Consider the following 25,883-nt stretch of genomic DNA (forward strand, 5'->3'; position numbering starts at 1 on the left):
ACTAACGGTACCTCCATCTTGTCTGGATTGAGTCTCAGTTTATTGGCCCTCATCCTGTCTATTACTGCACCGAGGCACTGGTTCAGGACACCCTCTCCCTCAACTGGATTTAGTAAAAAGGAGAGAGAGAGTTGGGTGTCATCTGCATATTGGTGACATCTCAGTCCGTCTCTCCAGATAACCTCCCCCAGCAGTTGCATGTAGATGTTGAACAATATAGGGGATAAAATAGAGCCCTGTAGCACCCCATGGCATAATTGCCAAAGAACAGAGGTATAATCCTCCAATACCATCTTCTAGAATCAGCCATCTAAGTAGGAGCACAACCACTGCAGTGCAGTACCTCCAACTCCCAGTCCAGATAGCCTATTCAGAGGAATACCATGGTTGATGGTATTGAAAGCTGCTGAGAGCGCCAAGAGAATCAACAGGATCACATCTTCCTGTCCTAGCAAAGGTAATCCCACAGGGCAACCAAGGCAGTTTCTGTTCAAAAACCAGGCCTGAAGCCCGATTGAAATGGATCTGGATAATCAATTTCATTAATGAGTGCCTAGAATTGGCCAGCAACCACCCGCAAAAGCTCCTTGCCTAGGAAGGGGATATTAGCAACTGGCCTATAGTTGTTAACAACTTCTTGGTCCGTATTAGGCTTTTTTCAGGAGTGGTTTAATAACTGCCTCCTTTAAAGTGTCCAGCACCACTCCTTCTCTCAAGGAGGAGTTGACAACCTCCTGGACCCAGGTAGACATCCCCTCCCTATTAGATGTAATAAGCTATGACGGGCAAGGGTCAAGCACACAGATGGTTGACCGGACTCGGCCAAGCACTTGTCTGCATACTCAGACCTCAAGAACTGAAACTCATGCAATAAAACTTAACCAGACAGTGCTCTGGGCACCTCTACTAATGGCCACTGTGTGAACAGAATGCTGGCCTAGATAGATTTTTGGTCTGATTCAGCATGGCTCTTTTTATGTTCCCTTGAATCACCCGTGTTGAGGAGGCCATAGGATATCACCCACTCTGTTAGTTTATTTTCACAGCTGCTTCAGTTAATAACCACAGCTGTCTCCAGAAGCTCAGTTTGACATTTTACCTATAACTGCCCTTATGTATTTTTTTAGCACCTGGCAGGATCGTTGTTGTTATCAATCCAGTGCATTCAGGTATATAATAAGCTCATTCTGATATCAAAGTGCTGAAATATTATGCAAATTCCCCCTTCTCCGCAACAAACAAGCACATGTGAGGCAGCGTTTGATTGCAAAAAATCAATGCCCGCCTTTCTGAATTGTAAATTGTAAGTGCATCTTTGGACTGTGATTTTCATCTTTCAGTTATTTTATTAAAACAGCATGTTATAAGAGGACTCATAGTATAAATATAGAGCTAGAGCTGTGACTTCAAAATATATTTCTTTAAAATGCTGATAAACTTTATTACCAAATATTTGGAAGGAACAATAGAGGCAAATGGATTCTATGAAAAAAAAAATGATAACCCATTTTTGTAGCCCATGAGGAATTTAATTAAAAGAAGATAGGATTTTGCAACAATTACAGAAAACCATCTATAAATAGGAAGCCTTGACCTACTATGGTCTTCTGGTCCTTAGAGAAAAACTTGCTTGCTTGCTTCCCAAAGCTTTTTCTGGCAAGCTGCTGCTGGAGGAGTAACCCCCCAGGGTAAGAGAACCATAGTGGCCTGCACTGGCATTATCAGTTCCTCAAACTCATATCACCAGTCAGGTAATGAAACAGGCTACCAAGGAAGGTTTTCAATTCCCCATCGCTGAATGTGTTTAGAAATATGAAAGCCACATTGGAGGCCTGGAACTGTGGGAGGAAGGGGATAAACTCTTGGGAAATCCTTCCCCCATGCTGTGCAGTAGTGGAAGACTGCTGAGCTCTGGGGTCAGATGAGACTCAATCCAGACAAGATGGAGGTACTGTTAGTGGGTCGTTCGTCTGCCCAGCTAAGTAATATTCAACTTGTTCTGGCAGGGGATGTACTCCTCCTAAAGGATCAGGTTCATAGTTTGGGGGTGGTCTTGGATCCAGAATTGCCATTAGAGGCACACGTGCACCATTTATCAGCTTAGGTTGGTATACTGACTACATCCTTATCTGAACAGAGATAGCCTAGCTATAGCTATCCATGCTCTGGTAACCTCTTATCTGGATTAGTGCAATGCTATGTGGGGCTGCCTTTGAAAACCCATGCAGCCTGGGTGTTGCCCACCTCTGCTGTAATTCTAAAATAGACTAGAGTAAATGTGTTTAACAAAATACCTATAGTTGCTTTTCATATGGGCAAACAGCTTTTGGAGAAGAATTCCGAGAGTGTAGAAGCAACAAGAGCTGCTTAACCCTTTCCTTATATTCTTTTCTCCAGTCTAAATCATCCACCAGTTTTTTCCTGCAGAGTTCCAAACATGGGTATGATTCTCTGTTGGGTATTTATTACACCATACAGATGTAATAGTTCTTTCCTAAAAACTGGCTTTTAGCACAGCTGCTGTTATGTCACAGAACATTCTAACTTCTCAGGGAAAACTTTCAACAGTAGACTGTTAATCATTACTATACCGCATATGGAGAAAAGGAAAGGTTACTTTGGATACAACACTTTCATGAGAGCTTCCCCTAAGAGGGACAGTACACTCTTAACAGGGAAGGATTTTAAAGGATTGGGACGCTGAGGAGAAATTTGGCAGAGAAGTCAGGCAGCTGCGTGTGGGTGTGTGCATATATCAAATTGATACATGAAATACAAAAGCAGAAATGTTTTGGAAGTTTGTTTTATTAAAATAATCCATATGAATAAAGTATAATGTATCCTGTCTTATATTAACTAGCTAAAAGGAGTGATCAAGAGTTGAAGGATGAAGAAATGGAGCTTTTTACAAAATATTACCTGGAATGGAAAGGAGGAAGGAAAAATGCCAATACCTCCTATATGAATATACCACGATTTTACTATAGGGTAAGTGATGGTTTCCGTATTACTCTATTTCAGTAAAAAAAGAAAGAAAAAGTACTGCCTTTCATTTGGTGGAACAGTTTGGCATGCTTTACATTTCTAACAGAATGAACTGTGAGCATGCAGCAGACTCATTAAAACCAATTATTATCTATGGTAGAATTGCAATTTGTGGCAAATTTCTAAAACACAAGTTCTTCAAAAGATACAGGAGTGAATTGGCCCTTTTCAGATAGCCTTGATAACCAAGGTGAGCAACCCAGCCCTCCTCAAAAGAAAGGTACTAGAATTATTTTATTTTGTGCAGAAGTATTGATTAAAACAAGTTTCCATAACTGTAAGACTGTCTCCTATAAATTATAGATACAATTGCTTGACAGTTGTAGTCAACATATACTAGGGCTGGAAGGGGAAGATAAAGAATTGTCTACTTGTCCAAGTGAGTTACTGATGAGTTTCCCAACGGGGGCTGCAGTATGCCTACCAAGTTGTATTAGTCCTGCTTGTATAGGTTTGTGGTGTCACGTAGTATAAATGGGGCTTGCCAAAACTTTCACCAGTAACTTTTGCCCGTCTTGCATGATATGGTGATGCAACCCAGCACACACAATGTTGCCTTGGCCAACAAATTCATCTGCCTTTTCTTCACTTGCAATCCTTTTGTTTCTGCTTGTAAAAGCAAAGTGGCTTTGTGGACTGGTAAGCTGCCAAGTCTGTAGCACTGGGCTGAGATATTTTAATGAAACAAATATGAACAGCACAATTTCAAAACAGTATTATGGTATCTTGATTGGATGGATATTTGGTAATAGTAAATCACACTTTATCTAGAGGGGGTCTTTTACACAATTTCAATCAAAAATACAGTGCCAGTGTACTTTAGAGGTTAGAGAGTTTTATGTGGATTAGGAAATTTGGCTTCCAGTTCTAATTCTGCTATGGACTATAGCTTTGTTCATACAAACAGCAGTTCATACGAACAGTTCATACAAAACTGATGCTGGATTGTACCACTACATACTCCATGTTTTTACCTAGCTTTCTCCCTGATGTGCTAGTTTTCTGTGTACAGGGAATCTATTTTTATAGTGGAGCAATCACCCATGCAATCCAGCTGCAATCTAAAGTAGTACAATCCAGGAGGAGTAGTCTCACCTCAGTTGCTGTTCATGTGAACTAGGCCTAAATGACTTGCCCACGACCACACAAGATATTTTACCTGCTGTCAGCTTCAGTTGTCAGTTTTCCTCAGTTTCCATCTGTAAAATGAGGATAATAATAACTTCACGAGCTTGTTTTGAAGGTGAACACTATAAGGATATATATTATTCTCACTATAAAGTAACGCTGAATATTACAATGAGTTTTAATTTAAAAATGTTGGGTTCCATCCAGTGGGGCACAAGCAGACCTCTGCTTACACAATCAGGCTTCCCTTCCCTTTCCTCCCCCATGTGCCCCCAGATCTGCTTTGGTTAGTCCCCCACCCCTCAGGTGTAGATTTAGGCAGATTGTGGGTGCTGTACAGGGGAATGAGAATTAGTTTCTCCCAAGGTATCTCTTCTGCTGGTGGATGGACAAAGCTGTATACAGCTCTTAGAAGGTAATAATTATTTGTGAAATGTAGCAATATCTAACCCAGTGTCAGGGTGGACACTGAGCCCATAGAATCCCAGAGTAGTTCTGATTCTGAGGAAGAGCAGTCGCTTCTGGGAGAGGAGCGCGCTCCTTTTTCCCAGGGCCAACAGCTGATGGAGATTCCCCCCACCAGCATTCCTAGCTTAGATAGCAGTCCTGGGAGTGACAGAGCGCGGGAAGCAGACTTGATGGACGCGCAACGCCGATGCAGAGAGTGGCGCCAAATGGAGGGCGCAGAAAGGAGGCGTAGTGCCCGGTTGGCGCGCAAACAACGGCTTTGCCCAGAGGATCCAAGGGAAAAGGGGAGGGACTCTCCCTAGTCCTTAAGTTCAGGGGTCTGCCAGTAATTCCCTTTCAAACGGGGACCAACTGTTCCAACTTAGGGCATAGGTATTCTGCTGCTCATATCTAGTTGCTAACGGTAGAGTTGTTAAGTTGTAAAAGAGGAATAAAGCTTTGAAAAGAATCCCTTTGTCTGTGTCTGGACTTAGCTACTGGATTAGACTGAGAGAGGCCTCCAAGGAGCCCTTGACACCCAGTACTGTTGACATAGATTTGCAATAGCTTTCCAGGGTTTCGGCCAGAAGTCTTTCCTACCCCTGCATGCAAAGCATGTGCTCTGCTACTGAACTGTGGCCCTCCTTGGTTTCAAAGCACTGGCTTCATAATGGACATAATTCCTATTTGTATTTCAAAGATTGTAATGTTGCTGTTTGCTGTACAAATGCCTGCAACCCTTTTCCTTCAGTTGAGTGCACCCACACATGTACTCTGATGGACTGGTACACTGAAGGTGTCTACCCTGTGTGGAAGAAACTCCCTTTCATGTTATATTTTTGCACAGTTTGTTCTGTCATTTCTTGTCTTGTGTTGCTTGGTACATCAAGATTAGGAATATGTTGTGCATGGGAAAGAAGTCCATCTCACATGACTCAGTGTGGGGAATGCCCCTATTCTTGTATTAGGGGAAGATTGTATTGGCTCAGATTCTAGGGTTTTGTAAAACCCTGTCCAAAATGTTCATGTAGTTAGGCATTCTCTTGGGGATTCTGTCCTCTGCTCTTTGGATCCAATATGGTGAGTCCTTGGGAGATTCTTCCTCACCTCTGCTGTCCTGTCTTATGGAAGGGACATTGCAGCCCAGATCTGTTTGTGTCCTGCCCCTTTGCAGACACATGGTCATAATCTGGGTGCAGATCCCTGCTGTGACAGTGGACACAGTCTGCAGAGACCACTTTGCCTTTTTTCTCCAGGAACCATTCCAAAATATCATGGAAGGAGAACAGCAAGGCAAATCCAAATCAACTGGCCGGGCCCCTCGTGGCCCCACTTGGACTGATGAGGAGACCAGAGTCCTATTGGGTCACTGGAATACCTTGCTGATCCAGCGCCGGGTTCAAAACATGCCCACCAACAGTGATCTCTATGCTGTCCTAGCCAAGAAGATGGCTGAAGAGGGATTCCTACGCACACGAATCCAATGTAACAACCGGATCCGAGACCTTCGCAAAGCATATCGAAAGGCAAAGGATGCTATAGGCAAGGCAGGGTCTATGCCAGTTCGCTGCCGGTTTTTCAGGGAACTGGATGAGATCTGTGGAGGAGAAACAGAAACTGTTCCCACCTCCTTGAGTCAAACTATGAGGCACCAGCCCTCCACTACCATAGTTCAACCAGGACCATCCTGGGAACCTATACCAGAAATTTCCTGGAAGGTGGAAGAGGACTCTGAGACTGAGGCAGCCTTTGATGGGATCAGTGATACCACACAGCCCCTGCAGGAAGTATTAAAGATTAAGGTGGAATCTGAACTTGAAGAAGCTACTGCTTTTCAGATGCCCTTGCAGCCTGTTTCTTCACCATCTTCCAGCACAGTGGCAATTGCACCTCCCTTGGAGGAGGACCAGCAGTCTGCTTTCCAAGAACCGGACATCTTAATGCCTGCCAGGCCAGCTGCTGCTCAGGTTCCACAGCCGTTGTCCCCCACCTACAACTCAGAACAGAGGCTGAAAACAGGAGTCCAGGACAAAATTGCCATAGGTGAGTGTTCTTAGTCATTTTTTCATGTCTCTTTGGAAGAAATAACTGCTGCTGTAATTAAGCTTCTACTCTCTTTGCTTCAGGTTTCCCATCTAATAATGCATGGGAAGCGAGGAGGATTCATCATGCTGCAGTATTTGCTGCTGGCAAATGTTGTCTTTTAAATTTCTCTGCTCCCCTTCCACCAATTTAGTTTCACTAACCTAGTAAAATTGTGTTCTGTTTCTTCATGTCCTTGAGTTACTTCCTGCTGACAGTTGCAAAATTCCCCTGAATTGAACCTCTGCCTCTCTTTCTAGAGGAGCATTTTCTCATAGATTGGAGAGGGTTGTCACAAAATGCCCTTGCATACACTGGTTTTTTTTATTCAACTGTTAGTATCATACCTTGCAAACCATAGATCATAATAGAATATGGATAATGCTATCCATCTGTCATTGGTTTCCTTTTCCTTTTTTCTCTGTTGCCAAATAAAAGGATCTGTTTCATCCCAGAAAGGAGTCCTAATTACGAAAACAAGCTACACACATTACCTGTGGAATGTTAGCACTAAGGAAAACTCCTTTACCTGGCCTTTCTTTGGGGACCATAAACATATATTGCTTTGGTAACGCATCCAGGTCAGTGCAGTGACATGATAGCAAAAGGCTTCTTCATGTTCAGAACCCTTTCTCCTCTAATTTATGGCTTGTTTACAATAATTGTTTGCCCACTCTTTCTCTTCATTAAGTACATGTTTCTTCATTTCTCAGGAATATGTTAATGCTCCTTTTTGTTCTTCCCTTTTTTTCTGGAACAGGGAGACCAAGACATGACTCAGAGGCAGTGCCAAGGCCACCAGTACCAGCTGTGGATAGGATGGCAGAGATGAGAGCTAGAAGACGCCGGGCTAGGGAGGAAACCATAGACCACCTACTTGAGGAGATAAGGGCTGGAAGGGAGGCCATGGATGCAACGTTCAGGCTCTTCCTTGAACAGCAGAGGTCATTTCAGAACAGTCTCATCAGGGAGATGCGGCTGGCAAGGCGAGAGCAGCGTCGGGCGGCTGAAGCTGAGCTCCAAGCCCGCCAGGAGGAGTGGCAGCAGCAGAGGACTCAGCGTACACTGGACACTAACAGAACTGATGCTGAGATTGTTCACTTCCGCCAAGAGCTCAGTCTCCTTAGACATAGTTTTATGGACTTCTTTTCAGCAGCAAGACCTTTCCCCATAGCTTCCCAGCCAAGGACACCCTCCCCTGTGCCTGCCCAGAGGGAGACTCCTGGCCCTTCCAAATCACACTGGGAAGGCTGTATACCTAGAGTAAATGAGGTGCAGGCACCTCTTCCAGACCCACACACACTCAGAATGCCTTCCAGAGGGAGGAGAGGGAGGCCAAGGAAGCGTGGTAGTGCTACCAGAAAACAGGACCACAGAGAATAAATATAGTGGGGCTGAGTTAGTGCTTTTGATGGGCTACCCCTGGAATTGGTGCTATCTAACCTCCTGTCTACCTCCTTTATTTCTGCACTGACAGTCAACCTCTTTGGTTTTCAGCACTGTTTTTTTAGACCAACTTTTAAAAATGTACTTGAATACAATCAGTGTTAAGCCTTGCCTTGCTGTTTGTTTTAATGTCTTTATGAAGTAGTCATTTTTACTATATGATTCTCCAATGAGTCTGTGATTTCTTCATTTTTCATTCAGTTTTTATAATAAATGTTTTCCCCCCAAATAAAATTGGTCATATGCTATAATATGAGATGATACTGCACATGAATTTGATAGATGGGGCTTACAAATATAAATAGATTGCAATCTGGATTGCAATCTGGTTTGCAGTTAGGCTGAAATCACACTCAGCTAGGTTCAAGACGCTCTGTAACAGAGATTGGTGATAAGTCCCCGAGGGGCATATGCATATATGCAGGTATGTGCCCGTGGGGCATGTACATATACGCGGATGGGCGGTAGATCCCCAAGGACCATATGCAGTGCTGGGTGGTAGGTCAGGGGGCACGTGCATGTATGTGGACATGTGTGTGCACATATGCATGCACTATCAGCTGGAGGGTGGGAAATAGCTAGCTGTTTCTCTGATGCTAATATTAGCGGTGAAACAGTGATCTCCGCATCAGGATCACTAGGAGGGGGGTGAGGATAAAACCTCTTCTCTGCCCAGCATTTCACATCTTGATCATTGTTTCCCTGCTGTTATTAACAGCAGGCAGGCAATCTGTTCCCCACAATTCAGCTGATGGCTGATCACCTGGGTGGTGGAGAAAGGTGAGTGGAGCGGCGCTAGGGCTATGCAGGCCATACATGGAGTGGCCAAAGTCTGCAGGTTTCCCATATGTGCTCTATAATTCATATGTTTGTCCATTATTTGAACAGTGTATTAGGAACCATGTATCTTTCTTGGTCAAAAACCTTCATAAAAATGATCAGTGTGTTATTGAATAAAAGCTTGTTAAAATAGCTTAAAGTCTGGATTCAAAGAAGCCAAGGCATGAACAGAAGGTACTTCATGAACACACAGGGGCTTTTCTGCCCCCTCCTCCATAACAGCTCCTCCTGTCCCGCACCCACAAACCTGTTGAGTCTCACAAGGGTGCTTTATGTGGAGGGGTGTAGGAATGAAGCTGGGAGGGAAACTAGTGCCACACCCTTTCACACACCATGCAAGGATGTGCTTTCTGCTCTGGTGGAGTACAATCTAAGTAAAGTTGCTGCTAAACTTTAATATTGCAACATTCTTCCTGCTCACCCTTTGAATTAGAAAATATAGGCACCAACTTTGTTTAGTGAGTATACAGGATGGGATGAAAATCAAGAGTTGTTACAGCAAGTAAGATTTGCATTTGTGTGTGTTTTGCAAGAACTCAAAAGAGCAGGGTGACTGGCTTCTGTAGGGTGGTTAGGTAGCCCTTATAAAATCAGATTCAAGAATTGTTGGGCCCCCTTGAATCACCCATTCAAAATTTGTAAGGAAGGCCTCCAAGTTATTCTTGGGACAGGATTGTACCCATTCTCCTTAAGGCTTCTTCTTGACAGCTTTTGCCTTCCAAAGTATGAGTTTAGGTGCTTGATTTCCTCTGACATAATTATCATAGAATCATAGAATAGTAGGGTTGGAACGGGCCTACAAGGCCATCGAGCCCAATCCCCTGCTCAATGCAGGAATCCAAGTCAGAGCATCCCTGACAGATGGCTGTCCAGCCTTGTCTTGAACGCCTCCAGTGTGGGAGAGTCCACTACCTCTCTAGGTAATTGGTTCCATTGTCGTATTGCTGTAAGAGTCAGGAAGTTTTTCCTGATGTTCAGCCAGAATCTGGCTTCCTGTCACTTGAGCCCATTATTCCGTGTCCTGCAATCTGGGATGATGGAGAAGAGATCCTGGCCTTCCTCTCTGTGACAACCTTTCAAGTACTTGTAGAGCGCTATCATACCTCCCCTCAGTCTTCTCTTCTCAAGGCTAAACATGCCCAGTTCTTTCAGTCTCTCTTCATAGGGATTTGTTTCCAGTCCCCTGATCATCTTTGTTGCCCTCCTCTGAACCCTCTCCAGCTTGTCTGCATCCTTCTTCAAGTGTGGTGCCCAGAACTGGACACAGTACTCCAAATGAGGCCTAACCAGTGCTGAGTAGAGGGGAACTAGTACTTCCCAGGATTTGGAAGCGATGCTTCTATGAATGCAGCCCAAAAGAGCATTTGCCTTTTTTGCAGCCACATCACATTGTTGGCTCATATTCAGCTTGTGATCGACAACAATTCCAAGATCCTTCTCGCTTGTAGTGTTGTTGAGCCACGTATCCCCCATCTTGTAACTGTGCATTTGGTTTCTTTTTCCTAGGGGCAGAACTTGGCATTTATCCCTATTAAATGTCATTCTGTTGTTTTCTTCCCAGCGCTCCAGGCTATCCAGGTCACTTTGAATTTTGTTTCTGTCTTCTGGGGTATTAGCTATCCCGCCCAATTTTGTGTCATCTGCAAATTTGATCAGCATTCCCTGCACCTCGTCCTCCAAGTCATTAATAAAAACGTTGAAGAGCACTGGGCCCAGGACTGAGCCCTGCGGTACCCCACTCGTTACCTCTCCCCAGTTTGAAAAGGTCCCATAGATCAGCATTCTTTGAGTCTGATTCTGTAGCCAACTGTGGATCCACCGGATCGTTGTTTCATCTAGCCCACTTTGAGCTAGTTTGCTCATCAGGATATCATGGGGCACTTTGTCGAAAGCTTTGCTGAAGTCGAGGTATATGATGTCTACAGCATTCCCACGGTCCACAAGGGAGGTTACTTGATCAAAAAATTATTCATCTGGCAGGACTTGTTCTTGACAAATCCATGTTGGCTTTGAGTAATCACGGCATTGTTTTCAAGGTGCTTCCAGATGGATTGCTTTATGATCTGCTCCAGAATTTTCCCAGGGATTGATGCCAGACTGACTGGTCTGTAGTTCCCAGGTTCCTCCTTTTTACCCTTTTTGAAGATAGGGACAACATTAGCCCTCCTCCAGTCATCTGGCACTTCACCCGTCCTCCATGATTTCTCAAAGAGAATAGACAGTTGTTCTGAGAGTTCTTCTGCCAGTTCCTTTATTACTCTAGGATGCAGTTTATCTGGCCCTGGAGATTTGAACTCATCCAAAGTAATTAGGTGTTCCTTGACCAAATGTTATCGATCTCAAGCTGCAATCCTGCCCCTTCAGCCTGTACTTTGCCTTTGCCAGGGGCGTCATAGACCCTCTTTTGGGAGAAGACTGAGCCAAAGTAGGAATTGAGCATCTCTGCCTTTTCTTTGTCATCTGTTATCGTTTTGCCATCCTTATTTAATAGCTGAGCCACCATTTCTTTCCTCTGCCTTTTACTATGCACGTAGCTGAAGAAAGCCTTTTTGTTGTTTTTAGCATCCCTTGCTAACCTCAGCTCATTCTCAGCTTTACCCTTCCTGACGCCATCCCTGCAATTCTGTGCTACCTGCCTGTACCCGTCCTTTGTTACTTGGCCTTCTTTCCACTTCCTATTTGTGTCCTTTTTTGTTTTCAGGTCATCTCTAAGCTTTTTGTGAAGCCCACATTGGCTTCTTCTGTTGTCTTCCACCTTTGCTTCTTGTTGGAATTGTTTATAATTGTGCCTTGAGAATTTCCTTTTTTAAAAGCTCCACCCATCTTGGACTCCTTTTCTTGTTAGCGTCACTTGCCATGGGACCTTACTGATCATTGTTCTGAGTTTATTAAAATCAGCTTTCCTAAAATCCAGGGTATGCATTTGACTACACTCAGCTTTTGCTTCCCTTAGAACCAAGAACTCAAGTACAACATGGTCGCTTTCCCCCAGAGTTCCTGTAACTTCAACTTTATCCATTAAGTCATCTCTGTTGGTTAGGATCAAGTCAAGGATAGCCGATCCTCTAGTTCCTTCCTCTACTTTCTGTAGGAGGAAGTTATCCGCCACACAAGTCAGGAATTTCCTGGAGGGGCCATGTTTTGCAGAATTTGTCTCCCAACAAATATCGGGGAAATTGAAGTCCCCCATTACTACTACATCATGCTTCCTTAAAACATTGGCTATTTGCTTTTCAAAAGTTTCATCCTCGTCTTCTCCTTGATTGGGTGGCCGGTAGTTGACTCTGACCATCAGGTTCCTTTTATTCTTTGCTCCATTTATTTTGATCCAGATACTCTCGATGGGGCTACCAAGCTCCTCCTCCTGTATTTTTGTGCAGAGATATGTATTGTTCACATACAGTGCAACCCCAGCTCCCTTTCTGTTCCTCCTGTTCTTTTTGAACAAGTTATATCCTTCAACTGCTGTATTCCAGTCAAGAGAGTCATCCCACCAAGTCTCAGTTATACCTATCAAGTCATAATTTCCCTCTTGTATTAAGAGTTCAAGTTCGTTCTGTTTGTTTCCCATACTCTGGGCATTAGTATATAGGCATCGAAGACCATGTGCTTCACAGCCTGGCTTTCTTCCTACATGTGTCTGAAGACTATTATTGGGTGCTATTAGAGCTGTTCTCTCCGTTGCGGTGCATGAGCCTACATCCATTGTTACCCCCAACTTTACATCTCCCTTCCCTGTAGGATTCAGTTTAAAGCCCTCCTGATGAAGTTCATGCTGTGGCCAAACACATTCTTCCCAGCCTTTGTGAGGTGCAACCCGTCCCTTGCCAACAGCCCATCTTCCTGGAAGTATAGCCCATGGTCCCAGAATCCAAATCTCTCTCGTCGGCACCACCTTCGTAGCCAGTCATTCACCTGGAGTATTTTTCGTCCCCTTTCTATCCCTCTTCTAACTACTGGAAGGATGGATGAGAAAACTATCTGGGCCCCAAAGTTCTGGAGTTTCCTTCCCAAAGCTTCAAAGTCTGATGTGATTTCTTTGTAGCTCCGCTTGGCGGTATCATTTGTTCCCACATGGATGAGAAGAAAGGGATACCTGTCAGTGGGTTTTATGAGTGCAGGCAACCCTTCAGTCACGTCTCTAATCCGTCCTCCCGGGAGACAACATACCTGGCGAGTCCACGGGTCTTCGTGACATACTTGGGTCTCGATCCCACGCAGCAAGGAGTCTCCCACTACTACCACTCTTTTCTTCTTCTTGTAGGCCTGGGTTTCATCGCCTCTGTTTGACTGACCTTCAGCCTCTTGCTCACTCTCATGTAGGTTCCCCTATGATTCTTCCTCTGCGGGCTGTCCTCCAGTCTCATCCGCAAGTACCTGGAATCGGTTCCACAGCTCCACTGCTTCCACTGGTGCAGAGTGGCGTCTAGTTCTTCTTCTCCTAACTGTCACTCTTTTCCAAGGAGTATCCTCTACTTCATTTTTCTTCACCTCAGCATTTCCACTTCTGCCTCATCTTGCTGTTGCTCTTCAAGCTTCTGGTCTTCCCTTGGCTGCTGTAGTTCCCCCATTCTGTCCAAGAACTCCTCATGTTCTCTTATTCCCCGGAGGGTTGACAGTTGCCGCTCCAGTCCACTTACTTTTTCTTCCAACAGCGTGATCAACTTGCACTTGTTGCGGGTGTAGGCCATGTTGTTCTCAGGCAAGAAAACAAACATTGCACACACCTTGCAGGTCACCACCACTGGAGAGTCTTGTCCTTCCATAGCCTCTTTTCCCTTTTTGTGTCTAGCTTTGTGATTGTTCTAGACTAGCCTGTGCCTTCTTCTCCACTCAGTAGAGGTTAAAAGCAGAGTCCTGCTGGTGTGGAAGTGTGTGTTACGAGACAAATAAATGGGGAAAAAAAGTTAGTTAAAAAAGAAAAAAAAAGAAAAAATGTTAGGGTCCTCCCCCTTGACCTCCCCTGGCCAACTCCCCTGGCCAACTCCTGTTTGCTCTCTCTATGGGAGCTTGCTTGCTTCTGTAGTCCCTAGACCAGCTGGAGCAGCTTGCTCTGCTCTGCTCTTCTCAGCTGGGAGGCGGGAAACAGACTGAAGCTTCCTGCCCACTCAGCTGCTGGGAGTACTCAGGCCACACACCCCAATTCAGTTGGAGCTCTCAGAAGTACCTGGTGAGCTCACAGCCACTCAGAAGGATAAAGGGCAGCCCCCTGGGCTTCCTGGAGCCCACTTATCTCTTAGCCTCTGTCTCCTTTGTCTCTTCTACCACTGCAACTCCCCTGGCCAACTCCTGTTTGCTCTCCCTGTTCACTCGCTCTGGTCGCTTGCTCTCTGGGAGCTTTCTTGCTTCTGTAGCCCCTGGACCAGCTGGAGCAGCTTGCCCTGCTCTGCTCTGCTCAGCTGGGAGGCGGGAAACAGCAATTCTTATGCTGGTTGCTCTAAACATCCTTTCTCTTGTAAATTAAAACAATTATTCTGTTCCTAATCATTGACCAAGCTAGATCATTCATACATACATACATATGCGCGCATGCAGTCACTAACTTGGTTCGTACAGAACACTAACTAGGGTTTATTTAACCCATGGTTGATACATAGTTTGTTGCTCCACCAAGGGTATGTCTAGCAGACAAACTGTGTGTTTTTTCCCCTCAATCCTTGGGTTGTTTGTTTCCCGCCTCTTCTGCCCTCTCTGTATCTGTATTCCAGATGCCGTTGTGGCACTGTAGCACTGGTATGTAGAGCAGCTGTGTGGGGTTTTTTTACCACTCTTTCCCACCACCTCTGAAACCTGGCGGAATAAGCCATGAATGTTCAACCAAAGGTTCTGAGTTCACACATAATGACAATCCATTATTTAAACAACCCAGAGTTCACAACAACAAACCATGGGTTCTGTTACTGGGTTGTTTGTGGTTAACAAACCATGGTTTGTTAGCACAGCTGGGTTTGCACATCATGGCAACCCAGAATTCAACAACCCACACCATGGGTTAACTGAATCACTGTGGTGTAAGTATTATAGCTACTGAAATATTTTTTTTCCTTACAGTTACAAATACCTTGAGCATTTTTATTTTATTTACCTACCTGATTCAAGCATCTAGTGTTTGCCATTTTCTTCACTTAGAAACCCCTCTGCTGTAAAGGGGGACTTGTAGCTACTTGGATGGTAAGGAAAACTTAGAGTAACTGCTGCAAATATGTGGAGTGGCCAAGTGCCGCTTGTGCACATGTAACCTACTCCATGCTGTTGTATACCAGCTGCCATCTGAGGGGCACTCTGTCAGCAATAAATGGAGATGATGGGAAGGCATGTGACATTAAGCATTTCCTATTACTGTTGACTCTTAGCCACTGTCCACTACAAGCTACATTGGTTATGGATGAGCTGTGGAGATGAGCTAACTCAGGGGATCAGTTTTACTTGTCAGTTCTGAATTCTGATACAGCATCTGCCCAGTAAAAGGAAAGGAAGTTATAAGAGAAGATACTGCCATGCAAGAATTCCTGTAATAAAAATGTTAACACATAAACATATTTTGATGTATATCTGTAGCCTTGAGCTTTTCAAATGGATTTGATTCCATTTTGCAAGCTTATTTCATTTGGCCAGGAATAGGGGTGGGGAAATCCTTTTTTAGGAGCAAGGTGTTTTCAAATTTGTATAAGAAGATATTCAATATAAGGGCATAGTAGGCAGTCTGAAAGCAGAGTTTGGTCTCCTTCAGAGGTTTGAACTCATCATTGTTATGCCAACATAAATAACATAGCATAATTTAAAAATAGCTGGAACAACTGACATACAGATCTGTCTCATATTATTATATTTTTTAAATCTGCTCTTGGATACTGATGCAAAGTAGACTAATTCCTTTTGTGCCCATGGACCATATTTGCTTGCATTGGTACTGTAATTGGCCAGTTTGGGTTCTGGTCAGTAGGGCCCAAAAACGCTATAACAGCTTTTTCATTTCTTTCTTTCTTTAGCTGCCAGCAGAGGATGAAATTTTATTACAGAAATTAAGAGAAGAATCGAGAGCAGTCTTTTTACAGAGAAAAAGTAGAGAGCTGTTAGATAATGAAGAACTGCAGGTAAAAAAACATAGAAAATGTGTTCCTTAATCACAGGTAATTTCAGGTTAATCTCTTGAGCATTTTATTAGCCGTTGTTTGATATTTCTCTAATCTATTTTACATCCTTTGTTTAAGAATTTGTGGTTTCTGCTAGACAAACATCAGACACCACCCACAATGGGGGATGAAGCAATGATCAACTATGAAAGCTTCCTGAAAGTTGGTGAGAAAGCTGGATTGAAATGCAAGTAAGGCACCTTCATTTTGAGTGCTTATGCTAGTCTGTTTTTATATAGCATTTTAAACTGGGCTAACATTCAAATTGCAGATTTTTAAGTCTTGATTCTAGCTGTGTGTCTGTGCACAAACCCAGGCACATGGAAAGCCATTCATGTGAAGCAGCTTCATGCATGGTTCTGTAAACCTTTCACCACAGCTGCTGGTGCTTTGCAACTGTCATCAGGATTTAGCTCAAGGACATGACTAAACTGAGCACATTTTACTATGTAAATTAAGCTGGATTAGTGGAAAGGAAGCAGAGACATTTAAAAGACAACATTGGCCTGAGGAAATACTGCGAATCCTCCTTGTTTCCCATGCATTATTAGATGGGTTGTTGTTCTTCGTGACCCCATGGACCATAGCACTCCAGGCCTTCCTGTCCTCAGCTGAAGCAAAGAGAATAGAATGTTTAGGGAGATGACAGGAAAATCCCTAAGAGCCATCAGAAAATAATTTGGATCCATCAGCCTCCTGGGGTGGATCATCTTTATTGGTCCCTCACCCCTGCAGAGGCAAAGGCTCAGAATTACAAGCAAAGGGCTGGATGAGCCTGATCGCCTCTGATCTTGGAAGCTAAGCAGGGTCAGCCCTGGTGAGTACTTGGATGGGATTCTGCCTGGGAATCAGGCTTCCTGTGTTGAGGAGGGGGTTGGACTCGATGGTCTTGTAGGCCCCTTCCAGCGCTCTGATTCTGTGATTCTAATCCCAGTTAAGTCTAAACCCCACCAGGTGGTGATCTCTCCATGATAACGGAACCATAAAGAGTTCTTTCACCCCCAGATCATCATCAACCCATCCAACACAGATAATAAAATCCAAAGTGTGCCTTGCTGAATGAGTGGGGCTAGATACCCATTGGGACACACCCACAGTCTCAGTATGTATGTTGAAGTCTGTCAGTGCAACAACCTGGGAGGACTCCAGCACCCCCACCCCAGCTAGGGAGACTGTTGGGCAGCAGGGCGGGCATTATGCCAACAGAATCCCTATTCTGTCCTGATACACACACTCAAAACTTGCAGTCAAAACTGCAAGACTGTGGGATGGGGCACCTGGTCTGGGGGATAGAATCACCACAACTCTGACCCCCCACCTCCCAGGTCTTGCCTGCTTTAACATGGAGAACCCAGGTGGACAAAGCTGGGAGAGTTTTATTCCCCCAGTCTTGTCCAACCAGGTCTCCAGGATACAGGCCAGGTTGGCACGCTCATCCAGAATCAAGTCCTGGATTGGCTGTTTTCTGATTCACCAGCCTGGCATTCATCAGGTTATTGAAACAAGACACTAGGCCAATTCACATGTTATTTAACCCATGGTGAGGCTGTGGCGTGTGTGGCTGCCCTTTTGCATATCTACGCCCTGCTCAAGGGTTGTTGTGTTGCGCGAACCCAGCGAGCCTGGGTTATGCAAGGGTTTAACGGCCCTCGCATAACCCTAGAAAAGACTGTGGGTTGTTTCAGAACCCATGCTCACTGAGTTCACATGACACGACAACCTCTGATGGGGGATTAGATATGCAAAGTGGCACTTGTGGGTGCTGCAGCTTGTCGTGGGTTAAATAACCTACAACAAGCTGCACAGCGTCATCTGACCCAGGTCACTCTATTGGTCCATGCTCACCTACTGGAATTCATGTACTGGACTTGTGGACTTATGTCAGACTGGTGTTCAGTTAAGTTGTGTCTCTGAAACATTCCTTATGGTATTAGTTGATAATTAATACTTGGCTCAGACAGAGAAAACAGTATTGGATTGTGTCTACTAGATTTTTCAACAACCTCTGTTCTATATGAGCTTCTTAAGTTGGGGTGTTTTCAGATGGAGGACTCCTAGCACTACTGCTCAGAAAGTATTGCTCAGTTCTTTTGTATTTTTCTCATTAATGCATTTTCTGCAGTAAGAGACAACATGGAAGGGAGGGTTACAAGTGGAAAACTGTGTTGTAAACTGTGTTTTACTCCTGTAAAATTCTCTCCCAGCTGTGCCCTCCTGGGTACTCAGTGCAGCACCAACACTGACTCAAGGTTCAGTGGTCAGGGAGGGGGGGGTTGCCGTGGTCTATAGGAATTCAATCTCCCTCTCTTAAGCTTTCTGCTCATTTGAGTGCAGATCTTGAGTGTTTGTACCTTGTGTTAGGTACCCGGGACAGATTAGGGATTCTGTTGGTGTACCGCCCATACCGCTGCCCATCGGACTCCCTGCCTGAGCTGAAGGAGGTGGTCTCGGACTCAGTGTTGAGTACCCCTAGGATGATGATCCTGGGGGATATCAACTTCCACGCCGAGGCCTCTGTATCCAGGGCGGCTCAGGACTTCATGGCCGCCATGACAACCATGGGGCTGTCCCAACATGTCATCGGCCCGTCCCAACATGTCATCGGCCCAATGCATATGAAAGGACACACACTTGATCTGGTTTTCTCGACTGGGCAGGAGGATGGTGATCTGAAATTGGAGGAATTAACATCTGTCCCTTTGTCATGGTCAGATCACTTCCTGTTGAGGTTTAGACTCCTGGCAGCTTTCCCCCTCTGCAAGGGTGGAGGACCTATTAAAATGGTCCACCCCTGGAGGCTAATGGATTCCGATGGATTCCAGAGGGCTCTGGGGGATTTTCCTGCTGGTATGGCTGGTGCTCCTGTCGAAGCCCAGGTTGCTCTGTGGAATGCAGAGATGACTCGGGCGGTTGACACGATTGTGCCCAAGCGCCCTCTCCCTCTGAGCGGAGCCCAGCCAGCTCCTTGGTATACACCTGAGCTGAGGGCAATGAAGCAAGAGGGGAGACGGCTAGAATGCAGGTGGAGGAAAACTTGTACTGAGTCTGACTGAACACAAGTAAGAGCTCACTATTGAGCCTACTCTGTGGCGGTGAGGGTGGCAAAGAGACAGTTCTTTTCCACCAGCATTGCATCTTCTCAGTGTCATCCAGAGATTTTCCGAGTGGTTCGTGGCCTGTTACATTCTGGGCCAGGGAGAGAGACGGTGGAACCCTCAGTGGCATGCTGTGATGAGTTTGCAAGACACTTTGAAGATAAAGTCGCTCAGATTCATCATGAATTGCACACCATGATTAATGCAGTTCCATTGGTAGAGGCGTTCAGAGCACTGTGTGGTCCAGTCTTATTGGATGAGTTTCAATTACTTAGGCTTGAGGATGTGGACAAGGTGCCTGGCCAAGTCCGATCGACCACTTGTGTGCTTGACCCTTGCCCTTCATGGCTTATTAAATCAAACAAGGAGGGGATGTCTGGCTGGGTCCAGGAGGTTGTAAATTCCTCCTTGAGAGAGGGAGTGGTGCTTGCTGCTTTAAAAGAGGTGGTAATCAGACCACTCCTGAAAAAGCCTAACCTGGACCCAGAGGATGTTAACAATTATAGGCCAGTGGCAAACATCCCATTCCTGGGCAAAGTGCTTGAGCAGGTGATTGCAGGACAGCTCCAGGCACTGTTGAATGAAACGGATTATCTAGATCCATTTCAATCAGGCTTCAGGCCTGGTTTTGGAATGGAAACTGCCATGGTCGCCCTGTGGGATGACCTCTGCTGGGAGGGGGACAGGAGGAGTGCAACCCTGTTGATTCTCCTGGACCTCTCAGCGGCTTTCGATACCATCAACCATGGTATCTTTCTGGATAGGTTGTCTGGGTTGGGAGTAGGAGGCACTGCACTGCAGTGGTTCCGCTCCTACTTGGGTGGCCGACTCCAGAAGGTGGTGCTGGGGGATTATTGCTCTGTGCCATGGCAGTTATGCCATGGGGTTCCACTGGGCCTTATTTTATCCCCCATGCTGTTTAACATCTACATGAAACCGCTGGGGGAGGTCATCCGGAGGTGTGGGCTGAGGTGCCATCAATATGCGGATGACACCCAGCTCTACCTCACCCTAGCTGTGGCAGTGGCTGTTCTGAATCAGTGCCAGGGCACGGTAATGGACTGGATGAGGGCCAATAAACTGAAATCTCAATCCAGACAAGACGGAGGTACTGTTAGTGGGTGGTTCGTCTGCCTGGCTAGGTGATATTCAACCTGTTCTGGAGGGGGTTGCGCTCCCCCTAAAGGATCAGGTTCGTAGTTTGGGGGTGCTCTTGGATCCAGAACTGTCACTTGAGGCACAGGTGAACTCAGTGGCACGGAGCACTTTTTATCAGCTTAGGCTGGTATACCAACTGTGCCCTTCTCTGGACAGAGACAGCCTAGCTACAGTTATCCATGCTCTGATAACTTCTCGTCTGGATTACTGCAATGTGTTATATGTGGGGCTGCCTTTGAAAACGGTCTGGAAACTTCAGCAGGGCCAAAATAGGGAGCAAGATTGTTAACAGGGACTGGCCAGCGAGCTCATATTGCACCAATACTTTTTCCAGTTGCACTGGCTGCCAGTCCATTTCTGAGCCCGATTCAAAGTGCTGGTATTAACATTTCAAGCCCTTAACAGCTTGGGGCCAGGTTATCTGAAGGATCGCCTCCTCCCATATGTGCCTGCCCGGACCTTAAGATCATCTTTTAGAGGCCCTTCTCCGTGAGCCCCTGCCAAAGGAGGTGAGATGGGTGGCTACTAGGAGGAGGGCTTTTTCTGCTGTGGCACCCCAGCTGTGGAATGAGCTCCCGAGTGAGGTTCACCTGGCACCTACATGGTATTCCTTTCGGCGCCAGGTGAAGACCTTTTTATTTTCCCAGGCATTTTATCATTTCAGCTCATTAGACTTTTAGCTTTGCTGTTTTAAATCTGTATTTTAAATCCCTGCACTGCTGCTAGGTTTTATTGTGGCTGTATTGTTATATTATGGTTTTAATGTTCTATATATTTTAAATTGTTTTATTGTGTGCTCTTTGGTTTTAATGTTTATGAACCGCCCAGAGAGCTTCAGCTATTGGGCGGTATAGAAATGAAATAAATAAATATGCATGAAGTAGGGTGATATTCCTATAAAGGTCTCATGTGGAAGTACCTTTGGTTGGTAATTCCTCTTCCCTGTTTGGTCCCACGGAATTCCATGATTTGCCCTTTTCTGTTCAGCCACGTTATTCCCCTATCCTCTCAAATGGAACCCTTCATGTTGCCAAAAAATAATTATTAGAAAAATGTTTACATTGTGAAAATTGTTTAAATATTTACATTGTAGCAGAATTTATATTTGGTCTGCAGAGCTTCAGTCGTGTGCTTGTCTTTCACAGGCAGTTCTTCACAGCTAAAGTCTTTGCTAAGTTACTTCACAATGATCCATATGGAAGGATATCTATCATGCAGTTTTTCAATTATGTGATGAGAAAAGGTGAGCTTGTTTTACCCATGATAACATGTTGACAGTTATGTAGGCCCCATAATAAGAGGGGTTCTACAAATGCGAGTAGCCGCACTGTGAAATATGGAATCCAGTGAAAATTAGAATCTTGGCTGTGATTTTTCTAAAAGAGCAAACTTCTTCCTGTCACAAAGAGGGAAAAACAAAAATGTCAAGAAGGCAATTCCTTTTAAGAGCTTAGAAATCAGAAGGAAATTTACATGGGGGGGCAGCACTCTTTTATATTAATAGTTCTCTTCTGTTTAATGAGTGTGGGGATCAGAACTGTGCAAAGCCTTCTTTCCTAATTGTGTAAGAACATATTTTATTTTGGCCATGGACAAAAGCTACAACTGTAGAGACACTGCTGCTGCATGCTGTGACTTTATAAAGGTCATTTGCCAGGTGAGAAGGAGCAGGGAGCCTCTTGTACATTGCTTTTGGCCTGAGCAGTTTGTTTCGCATTCCCATTCACTTAGTGATGTTGTGCAGGCCAGAAGCAGAGCAAAAGACTCTCTGCTGCTTCCAAGACTCTGCTCTGAAAGTAGTTATTGCAAAATGGCAGCATGCGTGCTTTACTCCCTCCCCTCTGGAAATTGAAATTTTCCCATTCACAAAAAGAATATGGCAGCCTGGATGCCTCCCGTGAGCCACTAGTTGGCTGTCCCTGCCCTAGACCAGAAATATGCTTGAACTGCACTACATTAACGTAGATAGCATGGGCTCTTATTGTGATCCCATGTGCATGCTGCATTTTAGAGAAAGTAAGAAGCCTCTCCTCTTCCAAATAGCTAGAAAGATGCCTGCTGTCCTCCATACATCAGTACTAATGAGAGAATATCCTCACTTCTCCAAGTTCTCTAGCATGTGCTGAGTGCTTGGGAAGTGGAGGGGTTTCCTCTCATTCCCGCTTGAATATGAGAGAGGTAAGAAATGGTGGGAGAGAAGATCCTACCTCTCTCCAGAGCCCTCTGTGCGTGTTAGATGACTTTGGGGAGGGAAAGGAGTTGGCGATGACCACTAGCTAGTAGGCTAGGCCAATATTTGTGATCCCAAGTGATTTGTGTGTTGGGATGCAAGTATGTCAGATAACATATAATCTTCAGAATGCTATGTTCTCTACAAGTTCATTTCTTTGCAATTATTGCCCTCAAATGTGAAATATGTAAGTTAAGCATTCAATAAAGAGAGGTGGACAGTAAAATGAACTCAGGATTCTTTTTACTTCTTTGTTTCTGAGCCAGTTGTTTTTTCCAGTTAGAAACTAAATTAAATATACTATTGCCATTTCTTTTTATTGGTTAGGAAATCATATTTGTATAATCTGCGTAATGCATCTGTGAAGGATTGTTGGACTCACCCCAACAACCCTGCAAGGTAGGCCATGTCCAACTTGGGCACAGGTTCCTCCAAAGTTGACCCAGCAGCTCCCTTCCCAGGCCAATAGGCACTCTATTTAGCACTGAAGTTATACAGGACACACCACACCAACTGGAAGTTAGATAAAAGTTTATTAGGGGAAAAGGAACAAACAGGAAGGAATGGGGAGAGGTGGTAGGTTGTCCAGGAAATTACAAGCAAGGTACAATACTCAAAGCAAAACCAGAAATGCCAAATGCCAAGGCACACACTCCCAAGAGCAAAACAATAAAGCTAGCCAGTCTGTCCTATACATACCAAAGTATGGGCCTCTCAGGATAGCCAGCAACCAGCAGCACACCCTAGTACCATCAGGGACAAGAAGAGACACCCACCCCTTCTTTAGCCCTCTTTTTATTGCCCAGCCCTAGCAACTCAGGGCAGATTTGAAACACCCAATCCAAGCCCAGTCCCAGGACACCCCACTCCACCCCCAAGGAGGCTGAATCTTCCCACCAGGCACAGCTGTTATCATTTTCCCAATTAGCCGGAGCAGAGCGTGGCCTTGAGCTGCAGGGCTGAGAAACAGCCAAAAAACAACCTCCAGGTGGCTACCCAAGCCACCCTCATGGCTCCCACTTCTACTATCCCATTGTTGACAGCTTCCAATTTGTTTTGTTTGCTATGGATCTGCAGAATTGGGCTTTACAGATTTTCAATGTGTTGGAAACTGATAAATAATATATTTATAACATCTTTTTCTATTTTGAATGTGTTGCTGCACCTTATTTTACTTTTCCAAGAGTTTTATTTGCCTTAGAACAGATCCTATATATTTCTCTTATCTATTTCAGTGTGGCTATACCAGACAAGAATAGGCCTCAGTTTGTATGATGTCGCTGGACAAGGTTACCTTAGGGAATCAGTAAGTGATTAATGTTAAGCATGTAATGCATTTATTTGGTCTAACTGAAATGATTTCTGACGTCTGAATTACCTTTATTTCTAAGAGAGCAAGCTCATGTGGGCATGTTTGGTAATCTGGTATTTTCATATAATTATGTAATCTGGAAGGTTTCAGAAAAGTAGCATTCTACTGTAGTCGTTCACTAGAGAGAGCATAATAGTGTGGGTCTATTTATACTGTTTGCCTATTTGTGTCCATGTAGTATTCATTAGTTGTTGAACATTCTGTTAGAATAGGTATCTGATGTTCAATTCCAGGCAATCCCAATTAAATACTTATTTTAACCTCTCTGTGCTAAACAGAATAACACCATCTGACAAACCTTTGACAACTTGTATTGTATAATGCAAATAGTGCATGTGGTGTGTGCCATGGGACTAGGGTCATTTGGTGTGTTCACTGTTGCCTCTTCCTTGTATCCTCACACCATATATAGGAAAGCAGCTGGAGACAAAATGGCCCAGTCCAGTCCTCTGTAAACTACAGGACAAATATGAACAACTGCAGCTCAAGTCATGATGACACCTATAGGTTAACCGGATAATTTCTTGTTTAATTTTACAGGATTTAGAAAATTATATTCTGGAACTCATCCCCACATTACCACAGTTGGATGGTTTAGAAAAATCCTTTTACTCGTTTTATGTCTGCACTGCAGTCAGGAAATTCTTCTTCTTTTTAGATCCTCTAAGAACAGGTAGGTTCAAACTGCTTCTTTCTTGTTTGCTAACTAGACTTCAGTTCTGCAATCTGAGCTGTGCAGATATTGGCCTGATTTGGACATAATCCTAAACTGTGGTTTAGTGATATGTGAATGAACCTTGGGCTCATGTGGTCACCCTCCCCTCTCCTCCAGCATGGCTATAAGGAGGAGGTCAGAAGCTTTCATTTTCAGTTAACCACTGTTTAGCATTATATCTGAACACTGAACTGTAGTTAATCAACACTACAGATTTTTGAATCAAGCCAACTTCATAAACTACAGTTTGAAGTTGGCTTCTTTCAGTAAGACTGCAGTAATTAACAGTTAAAAATGGAAGCAGAACCTTCCAATCTTTTTTGCACTAGAGGAAGGGAGCAGGGAGCTGATGAGACGAGGGCTCATTCATGATGTTCAAATGTGGCCCAGCTTTGCACAAGCATAATGTTCTGACTGAAAGATTATGTCTATAAGGGACTTCTTGTAGCATATCTTATCTGCATGCTTGTGCTCTGACATGAATTTTTTAATGATAGGGTAATATGCTGGATAATCACTGCAGTCAGTTTAACAAAATTGGTTTGCATCACTTATGTGGACTGCAATGACCATACCAACACTTTATCATGTACAAATACTGATTCATCTGATAACAGGTGTTAGGCTTAAAGAGGTACCTTACCTACATCTTTCTTTGGCCTTTGATTCTGCAGGTCGCAAGGTGTTTGTGGTGCAACTTCTAGGAAATATTTGGAGATTGTGGCTCTAATATAGAAATGTACAGAAGCTTTGTGATGCATGCCAAACCTGCATTTGCACAGGTTCTGCCATTCATTGCAACTCTGGGGTAGCTCTACTGAAGCAATGGGCTCCGCATGCAGAGCTTCCCCTGCTGCTGAAGTGAATGAGGAAGCTCTTTTGAACACCGCTCCCATCCATGGCCTGGCTAGTCCAGGCTGCACTGGCATAAGTATCAGTTTGTAGTGAGCAGTGGAATAAACAAATGCCTTCCATGGTATGGAAGACTATTATCTCACTTTTGATATCTATCTCCTGTAGCATTGTCCATTTAGATCTAGATGGACAATGCTACTGTTGGTTGCTGTGTTGGTCCCCCAGAAACGGGCTGGATTGATAAATTAGTTTCCTCTGGCTGTAGCAGCCATCCTGAATGTTCCAAATTAAAACCATAGGCTTTCTCCTATTCTTTGTCTTACTGTTTGTAAAATAA

General features: G+C 44.5%; 1 protein-coding gene across 2 annotated transcripts in view; it reads left to right on the plus strand.

The window, feature by feature from the left end:
* Window positions 1-25,883, plus strand: part of PPP2R3C (protein phosphatase 2 regulatory subunit B''gamma) — a 41,625-nt gene that overhangs the window by 4,900 nt on the left and 10,842 nt on the right. Inside the window, exons 2-7 of one of the 2 annotated variants that reach the window (XM_084843679.1) lie at window positions 2,861-2,988; window positions 15,978-16,082; window positions 16,200-16,312; window positions 21,520-21,617; window positions 23,840-23,910; window positions 24,517-24,649. In XM_084843679.1, coding sequence (XP_084699805.1) covers window positions 2,861-2,988; window positions 15,978-16,082; window positions 16,200-16,312; window positions 21,520-21,617; window positions 23,840-23,910; window positions 24,517-24,649 — 648 coding nt within the window. Of the gene's footprint in view, window positions 1-2,860; window positions 2,989-5,876; window positions 6,664-7,462; window positions 9,116-15,977; window positions 16,083-16,199; window positions 16,313-21,519; window positions 21,618-23,839; window positions 23,911-24,516; window positions 24,650-25,883 lie in introns of those variants that run through there. The other variant, XM_084843673.1, reaches the window with a different exon arrangement.

The sequence above is a fragment of the Heloderma suspectum genome, chromosome 1, assembly GCF_057233095.1.
Source record: "Heloderma suspectum isolate Gila_16-S chromosome 1, 16-S_ref, whole genome shotgun sequence".
NCBI classification, from domain to species: domain Eukaryota; kingdom Metazoa; phylum Chordata; class Lepidosauria; order Squamata; family Helodermatidae; genus Heloderma; species Heloderma suspectum.